This window comes from Capsicum annuum, chromosome 2 (genome assembly GCF_002878395.1).
Source record: "Capsicum annuum cultivar UCD-10X-F1 chromosome 2, UCD10Xv1.1, whole genome shotgun sequence".
Taxonomy (NCBI): domain Eukaryota; kingdom Viridiplantae; phylum Streptophyta; class Magnoliopsida; order Solanales; family Solanaceae; genus Capsicum; species Capsicum annuum.
In genome coordinates this window covers 148359603-148374866 of record NC_061112.1, presented here as the reverse complement: position 1 = coordinate 148374866, position 15264 = coordinate 148359603, and the positions used below count along the sequence as shown (strand labels likewise).

Here is a 15264-nt window from a genome sequence, read left to right as displayed (position 1 = left end):
AGAATCCACCCACAATGAGTTTCATCTTTGTGATACTACATATTTACCAAATTTGAATATTGATTTTCCAAGAGGTATAATCCAACGACAAATAGTTGGAGGATTTGATAGATACCCAAACAATATAAATATAAATAACTTGTGAATCAAACATGAAGAAACGAAGAAAAAACTTATATATAGAAAAGCTGAGAATAAATTAAAAAAATTTAAAAAGTCATGAAAGGGTCAACGATTTGTAAGTCACCATGGGTCCAGCAACTTCTAAATTGCTGCCCAAGGATGCTTTATCGATTTGTTTTTTTCCAACATTCGTTGTCCCATTTCACATTTTTCTTCAAAAATTGACCCTTTCAGCTCCGGACTCACACAAATCTAGCTTTGGTGCATTCTGAATACAGGGACTAAACTACATCTACATAATGCAGTAGGACTACTTGTCCCATCAAGTAGAATCTTCTACAGAAAACAAACTAGATTCTCTCCTTCAAACACTAATGCTCTGAGAATTTCTAGCTAATTGCAATCCAGTACAAACGAAACTACCAAAGGTATCCACTCCCAATAATATTTCACAAAAGTCAATTACGCTCGAGGGCAAAGCTGCTGCCTACTCAATCAGCCATACAAATCTCCAACCTGAGAAAAAGCACCTCCTCATAGCATAAGATGATCCTACTCATCGTAATCATACAAAGTGTACCCTGTTTACATGAAGTACATATCAGCACGTCAATACAAAAGAAATGGGCAAGAGATGATACCTATAAAATATTCCGATCTCACCTGACTTTTTAACCTCCTTTTCCACCACCATGCTAAGATGTAAAGGAACGTCATCACTTGCTCTTACCACAACCAACTCCACTGCTTCTCCAACCTTATTCCACATGTTTTCAAACAGCTAATGCCATTTTGGATTTAGAAGGGGGAAAAAGAGAATCGTTATTAATAGCAACAGGAAATTGCATTTTGACTACTACAACAACATACCCAGTGGATTCCCACACAAAGTGGAGTCTGAGGAGGGTAAAGTGAACGAAGTCCATACCACTACCTCAGATGAAGTAGAGAGGCTATTTTTGATAGACCCCCAGCACAGACAATAACAATATAACAAACAAACAAACAGAAAACATAAAAGCACACAACAAAAATGAGATAGCATACCGCTAGATAATAAAGAAACAAGACACCAACAAGGTAATACTATAAACTATCTACTCGAAATCGAAGAAATCACCGAAACACCACGAACAAGCAACTACAGGCATGTATACAAACAAAAGCACTCTTACCTACGATTACGGACGAACTCCTACTCACTAACTTTTACCATTATCCACGTCCTCCATACCTTCCGTAGGAAATTGCATTTTGACTAAGAAAGCATATTGTTTTAGTAATAGACATATCAAAAAAAAGAAAGGGGAAGAGGGTAAAAGAAAGAAGTGCTCTGACTTGGGAAATGTGCCAAAACTTTTCCTCTCAATCTTCTCTCTCCTAAAGTTTGCTGTCAACTTTCTCCGGTGACTTTTCTCTTCTCTAGACATGGGACAGAAAATATTTTTTATTGCAGGTGACGAATCTTTTGAATTATTAACATTAGTGAAGATTGCGATCAATGGTTCACTTTGATTGAACATGGGCGGAAGTTTACAAGCAGAATCAGAATCGATGAAGCAAATCTACGTTGGGTGTGTGAAGCTCCCCTTGAAGCTTCTCAAGGAAGGGCAAATCGATGCAGAAGGGGGCGAGGAAGATCCAATCTTATTCATACAGGGTGGTCAAAAATTTCAACATCCATGGCCGGTATATGAGTAGAAACTTTGCTGGGGAAGAAAAGAGCATCAATGATTATACCAGAGAAAGACTACAACTGGGGGTGGGAAGATATAGCGTGGAAGATCAAAAGATTTCTGAGGAAGGCCGTAAATCCACTATTCCAGCTTGCAGATTCAAAGGGAAAAACATATTTTCAAACAGCAAAAATTACTAATTGGCCCACCATTACTGAGAATGATTCATAGACCCAGGCAACAGAAAAGGAGAATTCTTTTGCAAAGTGTCTAATTGGGATGCTCAACGACTCTTTTAGTATCAGTCCTAATTAAGAGATAATTCAAAAGTGGGGCAAACTCCTGGAACCTGAACCTAAGAAGAAATTTGCAAGACTGGGAATTTGAAGAGTTATTAAATCTGCTCAAAAGCTTAGAGAACTGCAGCATTGACATACAGAGAAGTGATAAGTTAAAATGGGGCTGCAAAAGTAGAGGTTTATACACAGCCAAGCTGAATATGAACACCTGAGCTCCAATAAGATGATGATTGATTTATGGCCTTGGAAATTAGTCTGGAAGACTAAACTTCCTCCTAAAGTCTCATGTTTCACTTGTACAACAACCTTAAAAGAAGCATGCTCACTCAAGACAATCTTATGAGAAGAAGATTCCAACTGGTTAATAGGTGTTATATGTGTGAGTCAACATCAGAAAGCATCAGACACCTTTTGCTTCATTTCCCTTTCGCAACACACATTTGGAACATATTTCTAGCGCTTTTTGGTATAAACTGATCTGTGCCCTTCAATATCAGAGATGCTTACACTACTTGGAGATCTATGGAAGTTAGAAAATCCATCAGAAATCTGGATCATGACCCCCAGCATGTATTTTTTGGTGTATTTGGAATGAGTGAAACAGGAAATTTTTTGATGGAGTTTCAACTCTAATTTGTAAGCTTAAGGCCAGCTGTTTGGTTAATCTTTATAGCTGGGGTTAACTTCTCCCATGTAGATAACTTAGATCTCTACTTAGATTTTGTCAGCTCTATAAGACTTTTTGTTATTACTGAGCTAAGAATCCCCCCTTCCGCATCTTTGCATCCATTGGATGCCTTAATAAAATCTCACTTAACTCATCAAAGAAAGACTAAGAAAGCAAAACAAAGCACAACCTAAATTAGCTATCATAAGAACGACTCGAGCAAAATGGAAATGAGACCCCTGTATGGAGTCCAGCAAACTCGTGGGCCAAGGAGATCTTCTCTATACTTATCTCTCCTAAGCTTTACTTATCAAAAAAACTTCTCCCCACTCTGAGGTATGACAAATAAGTACTCTTAATAATATCAAGAAAAATGTAACATACATACCTCCAAGAAACTCTGAATTCTTTTTCCACTGAATTGGATTATAACATCATGTTGTTTTATCCCAGCAGATTCAGCAGAAGAACCACGTACGACCTATTCGACAGTTGATCAAATTATCCACCGATACGTTAAAATGATTTAATTAATACAATTAATCTAAACACACATGTGAGGATAATAACTTTTAGAAACAGAAGTTCAAAACATGTGCAGAAGAAGATGAACTTCATTTATTTACTTTTATTGGCCAATCAACCGCTTGAAAAGAATTATTCAGGTCACCAAGTATATTTCTTAAACAATATAAAGAAATAAGACAAATAGAGGTGCATGAATACTTTTGCATCAACATTTTTGAACTACGAACACTTATGGATTAAAAGTAAAACAGAATAACTAGAATTTCCATACTGCCCAAGAAGATCAGAGTTATAGAATTGAATATCCCATCACATACATCTTCAACAATGACCCCTTCTAGGACGTCTGGGAACTTCTGAATGATACTCTCCAAAACATCTAGGCGAGCTGCATACAGGTTCGTTACTTCCATCCCAAACCAAAGTTGTTGTGTTTGCCTGTCATATAACATTAACTTAAGATTAATACCAGGTCTTTGTGAGATCACATTTTCTACAATGCCTAAACTCGTAACCATTTTTTCATTACACCTGACATGTACAAACAAATTATCAAATATCACAAACTTAACATCCAAAAGTTAACCAATGGATCTAGTCCATAACTTAGCACCTGCAAAAAACGCTAAGTTAAGAATTTCACAGGGACCTCTAGAATTTTTAAGGACGGAGGAAAGTGCAATTTGTCTCAAGTTATTTTTTTCCACATTTCAACGATTTGCTTTTGGAGCAATACGGCAGATGTTCATCACACACAAGATGTAGAGGCCATGCTTGATTTTATTACCTCTCTTTATCATCGCAGCGTGACTAGCTTCGGTTGTAACTGTTACTAAACACCAGCAATCTCTTGGTGTTAGTTTTATTAGATTACCTTAATTATCAAAAAGAAAAATGTTCAAGCAATATTAGAGATAACCCATGAAGTGGATTTAAGGTTTTTCCATTAGCAGATAATCATGACAGAGACTCTAGATGTTAGAAAACTGATAGAAATATGAAGCACTTACACAAAATGAAACCCAATTGAGGATACAATTTGCGCCGTTGTGGGTTTCTTTGTCCTTTTTCTTTTTTATTCAAAAATAAAAAACAAAATCAGGTAAGACTTCTGATTACGGGACAAATCTTGATTTCGTCAACTTTTGCCCGTGCTCTATTCTTTCTGGACAGCTTCTGTCAGGCCTACCAAGTAAGACTTCTAATGAACCGGACAGCCACTGCCCAATGCCATCATAGCAAACAGTAACACAAATGCAAGTTTTTCCTCCCATTGGAACCAGCAATAGAAGATACATAGTTTTGACCGAAAGGCTAAAGTTCTTATGATAAGGCCATCTAAAGTTTATGTAATATCACATATATCCAATTAAATTGTTCATAAATGAAGTGAGACAACTAAAACCCAGATAAATTAAAGTTGCAAGTAGCCTAAACCTTGAGAGCAAGACAAATTGCGCGTAAAGCATCACCATCAGACTCACTAAAAAACATAGAACTATCAAAAGAAAACACTTCTCTGGATACAACTGAAGTATCAATAAACCAAAACTACAACTGATCACAATCAACAAGTATCACTTGCACCACTAAAGTTAAGACCTGATACAGGGAACTTGAGCTACTACTCCATCAGCATAGAAGTTACTAAAGTACCACCAAAATCTGCCAAACACCTTACTTATTGAACTACAAAGGCTCATAAAGACGATACAAAGACTGGAAAAGAGCCCAATAATGGCACAAATAAGTGGAATATCAAAAATAGAGCATACTTCTAACTTTTGTGTGTATCCTGAATTTGACAGCATATATTCACTCCAGATGCCATTTTGCCAGTTCCAATGCATCAAGTATCCCAAAGACCATAACCATGTGACCTAAAACAAGTCCTTTTTATTACCACCTAAGCTTTCAATTATATAAGCAATCCTGTCAAGGTACTGCTTTATTGTTTTCTCTTCTTAAAGGGTATTGTCCAATACCACATCTGACAAAAGCATAACCTAGACAACGTACAATCACAGAAAAGCACATATAAAAGCTAAGTGTATATACAAGTTGAAAATAAAAGCTAGGGTAGAATGTGTTCAATGCAAGAAGTCTTTAAAAAAAAAAAAAAATCCATATCATACAATTTGAGAAACTGCATGTTTTGAAAATATTGAAGAGATGTAATTTTAGCATAATACTAGCAAGTGCACAAAGAAAAACAGCACCAACACATATCAAGCATCCTACAATAGCAAACTAGGCAAAGCTTCAATGTGTACCCATGTTTCTTGTAATGCTCCCACCATATGGAAGCTATATTGATCGGCAGGAATGCAGTAGTAGAGATATCAATCTTTAAGCTGATACCAATGACTTCTCCAGAGCGGCTAATAAGCGGGCCCCCGATACCGCACTACAACAAAGAAGAGAAGAGAAGAGAAAGCCTGAAAACTTGTTCTTTACCACTTTCTACTAAAAACATAACATACAATGGATAAAAATAAAATATAACTATCATATGATATTGAATAAAAACATATAAAAAAGTAAATGAACAAAGTCATTACCTACCAAAGTAAAAGATAAGTGTGACAGAGAATTACCCATGTAATTATGCAAGACGCCGTAAAAAGCTCTTTGCATTGGAGGAGGCAATGCTCGAAGCGGTCAATGCTAGAAAAATGAAAAAAAAGAAAGAAAGCGTCTCAGTAACCTACATGACACTCAAATATACATGTATGCATGTATTTAAAAATTACGCGTTATGCTTGCAAAAAAAAATTTACTTACGTAAATGGAAGAACACGTTTATACCAGGGGCGGATCTACCCTTTGCTGAGGGGGTTAACCCCCTTCGATGAAAAATTATGCTATAGATGCATGGTTAAAATTATTTTTTATGTATATATATTAAAAAATATTGAGCCCCCTCGGTTAGTACGTATGTTCACTAATGAACCCCTTTGTGAATATCCTGGCTCCGCCACTGGTATATAAAACCTTCAACCAACACATATCAGCTCGAGCTTTATATATAAGAAATAAGAAAGGCTCGGGGAGTTTCCTCCCTATCAATAATATAATTAGTTTAACATGACTTCCTATGAAGAAGCCAATATGCAAGTGGATGTATATTCAATATCCTCAATCAAATCAAAATGGCCAAAAAATGAAGAATGTGTTACTTAGTGAACCACAATTATATAGTCTACAATCACAAAACAAGTCTCTTTCCCGAAGGACGTGCAATTACAAAACCAAGCTTGAAAAATAATAGGTACGTAACACAAAACATTTAGTATGAACAAATTGCAAATACTGTGTTTCTACACCGACAGAGAAGTAAGGATTACAATTTGAGAAACCCAACGGCATCCGTTTAAGACCCTAAAATTAATGACATGAATTAATAGTACTACATATTACAAAGTCAAAAGAAATAGTTATGGAACCAACTACAACCATCATAAGCCTTGTAAATTACGAAATTAGGATTTCATAGTTCAGCTATTCACAAGTCATAACCATATTTACCGAATTACAGTTATGAAGTAGAACTTGAAAATCCACATCCATGAGTACTTTTGTGCAGAACTATTTTCACTAAAATAGTTATCTTAGAATGGATTCTTTCGAGGATTTTTCCTATTTGAAATGTGTAGACAGATTTTTGAATAGTTTTTCCGGCTAATATTTTCCAATTACTTTCCAAACATATAGACTTGTCTCGATGATTCTTTATAAACAAGTGTATAAATCATAAACACCATTAAAATGGATGTCGGTTCTTCTAAGTAGAAAGTTTTGATCAGTATGCAGTTCTCTACATTTACACTTCTTTGTGCATGTTGAACTAAATGAGTAAAACTGAAAACAGTGTTGTGCACACTAAAGAGCCAAAAAATATAATAAGTAAGCATGCATCATGATCGTTCTTGCAAACCCAACAAAAATAATAAATGATAAAACTAAAAGGAAATCAAGTCTATTTTTGCTACAATGAAGTGGTTGCAATAAATCAAAATCAAATAAGAACATCAACCTGAATAAACCAGGAGCAGCCATGATGGAGTACGGCTCTATGGGGAAACGGCCAAGCGCAATAACTAAATCTCCAGGAATAAGATCAAGGGAGTTTGCATGAGGACGGAGTTGAAATGACTCCGCTTTAACACTGTGTCTTGGATCAACTGTGATGGAATCATTTAAATGAGCCAGAGATGCAGTAGGAAGTGGCATGTCTGAATGAATTTTTATGGCAGCTATATTGTAATAGAGATCATAGACCTCAACTTGACCATCAAATGATCTTCCATCTGATAGGTGCACCTCAACCTAAAAAAATAGCTATAACTACCAATTAATCTGGCAAGAATTTGATGAAAAGTGACACATGTGGAATTATCAATAATAAGGAGATCAACAAGTCCAAAAACCAACCTTGATATCATCCGCTTTTAAGTTTTTACTTGCTTTGAGGAGATCTGCGGTAGTTAATATTATACTACCTTTATAAACATTTTCTAGGATAAATCCGGAACACTGAAACATTGCATCTATCCCTAATAAACATGAACATAAAAATAACATCTGTAAGCTACAAATATAACAGGAATAAATAAAAACTACTATAACGAAGGAGTACCTGACATACCACCGGCGGAAGTGTATCTTTTAAATTCGATACTGACGACAGATGAGGAAGCTTTTAAAGTAGCACTCTTAGTATAAATTTCCAAATTTTGATTTTGAGAATATTTATCAAAACTGCGTAGAGAAGGACCTGATCTCAAATACTTGTTTATTAATTTCATATGTTTGTTTATTAATTTATGAGTTTGCCGACGACCTGCATAACAATTTTATTGAACAAACAACAGATGAATAAGTTTGAAATCACAATATATATATATATATATATATATATATATATATATATATATATATATATATATATACAAAAATATAGAGAATATCATTATTTTGTAAAACTCACTGAGATTAGGCTCATTCCATTCCCTTTTCCAAGCTGGGTTGAAAGGTTCAGCCAACTCCTCCTGTTCACTTCCCCTTCCCCAAGCTTCCTTTCCCGGTTCACCTCCCCAGGCTTCGGTATGCTTCCTTTTCATATCCTTACTCCCTTTCATATGCTTGCTCCCTTTCATAATTTACCGGAGACGACGGAGACTATTTTGTTATAATATTGGCCCAATAGAACAAAACCCGAACTCCAAAACCCTCCAACTCTTCAATGAGTATTTCTTTTCTCGACTACAGCCACATAAATAGAATCAGAATATTAAACAAAGTACAAATATATGAGAAGGTTTCAATTGATTCATCGGTCGTCTATATATGAGAAGGTTTCAACTTGGGTTTGGGGGGGTGGGGGTCGAAAAATTGTTCTAAGGGGTCATTTGGTACAAAGAGAAATGGATTAACAGGATTAGCAATATAGGGATTAGATTAGTAATGTAGGGATTATTTTTTACCAAGTGTTTGGTTCATTGTATTAAAAACTAGATACATCATGTATTTTAAAACTCAATAAAATCCTTTTTACAATTATACCCTTAAATTTTTATTAGATTTTCTACTTCATTTAACTAGTCAAATTGCTCACTTTTTGCGCGATCTTAAAAAAATTAAAATATGAATAATAATTCTCACTTCGCTTAGTTGATCATTTATTTCTTTTAAAAAAATTGAGTCTATTTAATCAAGAAAAATTTAAAACAAACAAATAATTGTCATATTATAGAGAAATAATTTTAAAAAAAATGTAGAGCGCACTATGTAAGAACATCACGGACTATTGATAATATAATTTTAAATTTCAAATTATATATTTATTTGACAATAATTTTTCTATTTAAATTAATCCGTCTGTAAATTGAACAATTATAAAATAGTATAAATGTAGTTCACATTCGAAACTATCAACCAACATAAGGGAGTAAATGATATTTAAGCATTTGATCCGCATACGCAGAGTAAAAAAAAGTTGGCAAATTAAATGTAATATAACAACCAAATTTGTAGTGATTAAATTTAAAATAAAACTTAAAGAAAAATTTAATAAAAAGAATTGAGGGGCAGTTGAGTCATTTAATTGTCTTATTCATGTATTATTAAGTAATGGATAAGTAATCCCATGGTTTCTTAGGGATAAGATAATACACTCTATAGTATATTAGCTATCCATGTATTAGGTGGGATTAAATTTAAATTGGGCAACCAAATATTGTATATAGCTGGACTAACTTTTAATCCATGAATTATTTTATTTAATACGGCGCATGTTGAGATAGCTTTTATAATTTTGATATAATTAAGTAATTTTAAGCAAATTATAATTTGTGTTGATTAATCATAATTAAAGTTTAAAAGTAATAAATGTCATATATTTATTGTTATTTTGTTTGTTATATTAAAAATAATTCTTTTTAATTTATTTTAGCAAATTAAGAAAAAGTTATCATTTTCTTCTAACATTAATTTTGTGCTTTAAATTACCATATCAAATACTAAATATCAAATTTAGATTGTCCAAACATATTAATAAAATTAATTTAATAAAATAAATTTATAATAAATATTTTTAAGATTCGTGTAAAATTAACATGGACCAAGTAACAAAAAATTAAAAATATTTATTAAGTCCGCATAAATTCCTAATAAGATTTTACCTTTGCAAAGGTAAACATAATTTACTACTATTATATCAAAAGAAAATTTATCAAACAAATACTAATAAAATTTATCAACACTAAAAGATAAGTGTTTAATTTATTTTTACAAAAGAAAAAAATTAAGATAACATTATAAAAAGAAACCGCAAGAGCACAAAAATACGTGTTTTTTCATTTGAATTTATGTGACGTACCTTGATTAAAAATAAACTTATTTCATTTTTTTGGTTTAGTTTGGCTAAATTTTAACATACAATTTTTTTTTTTTAATTATCCATATATATTATAGGACATTTTATTTTAGAAAAAAGCTATGTATTAGTAACATATTTGAGCCCATACAGGCATTAGTGGTAAGAATTGGATACATTTTGTCCTCGTCATACCCCGCTTTGTGAAAAGTTCACAAAATATATTATTGTTATAGTCCATAACTATAGATTTTAACATAAAAGATCTTAGTACAATAAATTTTTAAATATAAATTTAAAAAAATTAAAAATAATATCTATCAAAATTAGACAAATTTTTAGAAAAATAGTATCTACTAAAATCAGACAGTATATTTTTATCTTAATATTTGTAATTTTTAGAAAAAAAATAGTATATTATTTCATGCATTTTATTTTATTTGACCTTTGTTGACTTAGACACGCCCTTAAGAGAACTTTAATTAGGAATATATTTCACTAAATTAATTTTATTAAAAACACTTAACAACTCTAAATTTGACTATTATTACTTTATATAGTTATTAAATACGAAAAGAAAAAATAAAAAAATATAACAAATTTCTTAATTTCAAAAATTGAACAAATAAACTGAAATAATTATTGTTAATATAGAAGTTAAATAAAACAAAACAAAGAAAGTAACGTTATTACTTTTCATAATGTTGGGCTTGTGCTAGCACGAGATATTTCCCTCTAGTTTTTGTATCAGTTAGGCCATGAAATTTTAATTTTTATTTTTTTTGAAAAATTATTTCACTTTAGTGAAAAAAGTGAAAACAAATGCGTTTGGCCATGAAAATTTTAAATCCAATTTCGAAATTGTATTTGGAAAAAGTGAAAAAAAAAGTTTTACTTGTTTTCACTTTTTTTTGCTTATACTCCCTCACAAAATTTCAAAAACAACTTTAATTTATATTCATGGTCAAACACAACTCCAACTCCAAGTTCAACTTTAACTTCAACTCCAACTCCAAAAAATTATATTTTTTTGCCAAACGGAGCCAAATACTAGATAATTTTAAGAGTAACTTACATAAATTCCGGATAGTTTCAGCAATATTACATAAAATCCCGGATAATTTGTTAATTATATTTTATCCCAAAATTTCGATTTGTGATACATATGTTAAGCAATGATATATATGGACTAGTGATACATATGTATATGTATCACTAGTATATACATATGTATACAGTAGTGATACATATAGCATATGTATCACTAGTAAATATGAATCCGGAATTTTATGTATTTTTTTAAAACATTAAGGAATATTCTGTAATATGGTGTCTTAAATATGGGATTTGTGTAATTTTTCCTAATTTGAAGGCCTGTAAATGGTCCATGACTAATTACCAAGTTTAGATTTATTTTTCTAATTTATACGTAGCTAATATAGCCTGTGTTATCTCAATTTTTTTTTTTTGGGTCAAGTGTGTTATCTCAATTTATGCAGCACAAATAACATTTGGAGTTTCAATTAAATTTTTTTATTAATATAAATTTTTAAATGATTTAAGTTGTTAATCATTGTGATTTATAGTGCATTTTACGTAATTTAGTAATTTATGTTACTTGCTTTGTCCCAATTTTAGAATTTAGAGTCAATCAAATTTTCACTAGTATATTTTAAAAAAATATTTTAAGTTGTTAATCGTTGTGATTTTAGTATCTTTTAATGTAATTTCAAATAATTTATCTTACTTGTTTTATCACAACTTATGTGACACTATTAGAATTTCAAAATTCAATCATATCTTTTACTATATGTTTTTAAAATATTAGAAGATGTTAATAGTCATGACTTATAATTATTATTTTTTGCATAATTTTTAAATATATGATATTTTACCAAAATAAAATAAATAAATTTAAATAAACAAAGTACTAAATTTTCAAACCATGTTAAATTCGAAATTATCATTCGGATCAACAAATTACTAGATTAAACGTGCAAATTTAAAAATGTCAAAACTACCCCGAATTTATGTGACGCAAATATAATTTTGATAATAAATCATATTTTTAATATATTTTTAAATATTTTAAATTATTAGTCATTGTAATTTATAATATTTTTTTATGTAATTTTCAAAAATTGTATGTTACTGTCCTTATCCAAATTTTTGTGGCATTGATAGTTAATTATATTTTTAGAATAAAAGTTTTTAATTGTTATGATTTATAATACTTTTTTCTTCTATTTCAATTTAAGTGGCACTGAAATAAATTTGAGAGTCAATCAAATTTTATGATTCAAGCAGCGAAACAGATATGTCCTAAATGACTTATAATATCTAATTAAAAGTGATATAACAAAACTACTATAAGAAAATATTTGTGAAAAAGGTAAATGAGTCTCATATAAGATATCATGTTAATTTAAAACATCAAAAATTAATTTATCATTTTATGTCAATTTTATTTTTTTATTAAATATTATTAATTTTTTAATACCTAAATGACCTATAATAACTAATTAGGGCTAATATAGTAGAATTACAGTTGAAGCAGTTGAAACGGAGATGTCATAAATGTCTATATTACCCTTTTTAATTAAATATTATTAATTTTATGTAAATATCTTACAATAATTAATTAGGGGTAATATAGTAAAATCATGGAGCAAACATACTTGTATTTTTTTAAAAATGAGTCTCATATAAAATGTCCTATTAATTTATCATTTATGTCTATTTTGTTATTTACTAAATATTATTAATTTTTTAATACCTAAATGACTTATAATAACTAATTAGAGGTGATATAATAAAAGTACAATTGAAGCCGTTGGAACAGACATGTCATAAATATTTATTTTATTTTTTAACTAAATATTATTAATTTTTCAATATATAAATGACTTAAAATAGTTATTTGGAGATAATATAATAAATGTATAAACCACATAAATTCCTTCCCTTGTGAAAGTAATTACTTAAAATTTCGATTGCTTTTCTCTCTCCCGAAATTGAGAAATATACTTATACATTAGGTCGTCCCTTGTTATGGATGAGAAAACTGATTAACCTATATTTATGGAAAGATAAATTTGACACTATCTTTATCTTCCTTAATTAACGCCGTTAATTACCTATCATTATGTGGTGTATGATTAAATGTAGGAACTGAAATTTAAATTCAAAAAAAAATCTAAAACATCACAGTAAATTTTCTTCTTTGTTGAATTATATCCTGGAAAAAAAAAATGACCATCAACTATGTTCTTCAATTCTCTAAAATATCAATAGAAATATCCCTATATTGTTGCGTCATTCGAGTATTTGGGAGTCAAAAATTATTTATCAATCCTACAAAAGTGACACAATTATTGTTTTGGAAAGTATAACCTTCTTGAAATCGATTGCTACGATCACGATGAAATTGAATATTGACAAAGTTCGTTGAAAATTTGAAGTAAAATGCACTGTTGAAGGTAATTCTTCTCCAATTATCATAAGGAATGACAATGGAGTGAGGGTTTACACGGAGTTGAAAAAATAATTTTGGGGATTTGTCAATACGGTATTTCACTCCCCCAAAAAATAAAAGTAGACTCAAATTAAGAGAAAAAAGACAACAACAAACTGATACGTGTTAAAGATAATATTATACAACAGTTGCACATGTATGTGGACATATTAATCTGCAGTAATGTATAGTGTCATACTATATATTTATGTATTAACATTAAACATGTATACTTCTGTATCTTTATCAAAAGGTATAATATAACCTTATACCATAGTAATACTTTCTAATTGTACAATATCAAATAATATATAAAATGCCTCCTAAATGTAATAAGAACTTCATAATGTATAACATAATGAAATATATAATAGAAAAATTATACCATACATTAGTCTTCCAAAATAACTAATGTATAATGTCTGATATATTATTCCTTATACATTAAAATATAATCTTCCAAAATGTATAATATCACACACACACACACACAAACTATATATATATATATATATATATATATATATATATATAAAATATTCACCTTATACATTAATTATCTTCAAGATTATAACAATTTTTAAGGAAAAATTAGTGTTATTGTAACATTACATTGGCTACACAATAATGAGGAAAAAAAATAATTAAATTTCCTTTATTACGTGAATTGAAAGTATACTTAAATCTACATTAGCTTGATTGTGGGCATAAATAAAGGAACATATATATAGAGCAAAATTGGTGCACTAAAATAGGAGTGAAATATGGTATTTTGATATGTATGATAGAGATGAGAGAGAAAGAGTGAATTTCAGTAATTACTTTGGGATTTTTGTAATTTCTTTTTCAATATGAGATTTTATATATGGAAAAGGTTCAAAAATACTTCTGAACCATCTAAAATAGCTCAAAAATACTCCTCGTTAAATTTTTGGCTCAAAAATACCCCTCTGTTAAATATGTAGCTAAAAAATACCCTTTCCTCTAACAAATTTGGAAAAGGATCAAAAATACCCCTCAGCTATCTTAAATGACTAAAAAATATCCCTCTGTTAAATATTTGACTCAAAAATACCCCTCTGTTATAGGTAAATCCTTATAATTAATATTACTTTATGATTGAAATGACAACTAACGTATTATAATAGGCTATACTACGCTAATAATATAAAAAATCTTACACTATCTATGTATACACGTCGTAATTTTGACAGAAAATGAGATTGTTTTTTATTTTGTTTGAAAGGTATGTAGGTAGAGCAGTTTTAAAAGCGACAATTTTTGCTTGTAGAAAATGAAAAGAATCAGTCTAATTGTAGATTAAAAATTAATCTAATAATAGGGTAATGAAAATAGGAAAATATTTAAAAAAAATTCTACCCAATATCACCTAATATATTTTTTACCTTAACTTATATTAATACATTGATAGTGGCAAAAGAAATAATTACACTGGCTTGTCTTCTTTATTTATTATAACAAATAATCTGTTTAATTTTCAATATCACAAATTTTGCTTTTTTATGAAAGTTGAATGTATATTGATAATAGAATATCTAAGATTATCAACGTGGATAGTG

The 15264-nt window shown here is 30.2% G+C and overlaps 1 protein-coding gene across 3 annotated transcripts; it reads right to left on the bottom strand.

Annotated features, from left to right (window-relative positions):
• Window positions 1-156: 156 nt before the first annotated feature.
• On the bottom strand, window positions 157-8770 carry LOC107860405 (putative protease Do-like 14). 3 transcript variants are annotated; one of them, XM_016705746.2, is made up of 10 exons: window positions 8284-8770; window positions 7933-8136; window positions 7728-7849; window positions 7330-7622; window positions 5891-5960; window positions 5567-5700; window positions 3611-3731; window positions 3154-3246; window positions 787-904; window positions 157-704 (listed from the first exon to the last, which is right to left on the bottom strand). In XM_016705746.2, exons 1-10 carry the CDS (start codon window positions 8450-8452, stop codon window positions 676-678), a joined length of 1353 nt encoding a protein of 450 aa, XP_016561232.1. In that variant the 5' UTR covers window positions 8453-8770; the 3' UTR covers window positions 157-675. The 3 variants fall into 3 exon arrangements, with proteins under 3 accessions (XP_016561232.1, XP_016561233.1, XP_016561234.1); XM_016705747.2 differs by having other exon boundaries at window positions 7942-8136; window positions 8284-8724; XM_016705748.2 differs by lacking the exon at window positions 7933-8136 and having other exon boundaries at window positions 8284-8721.
• Window positions 8771-15264: the final 6494 nt, after the last annotated feature.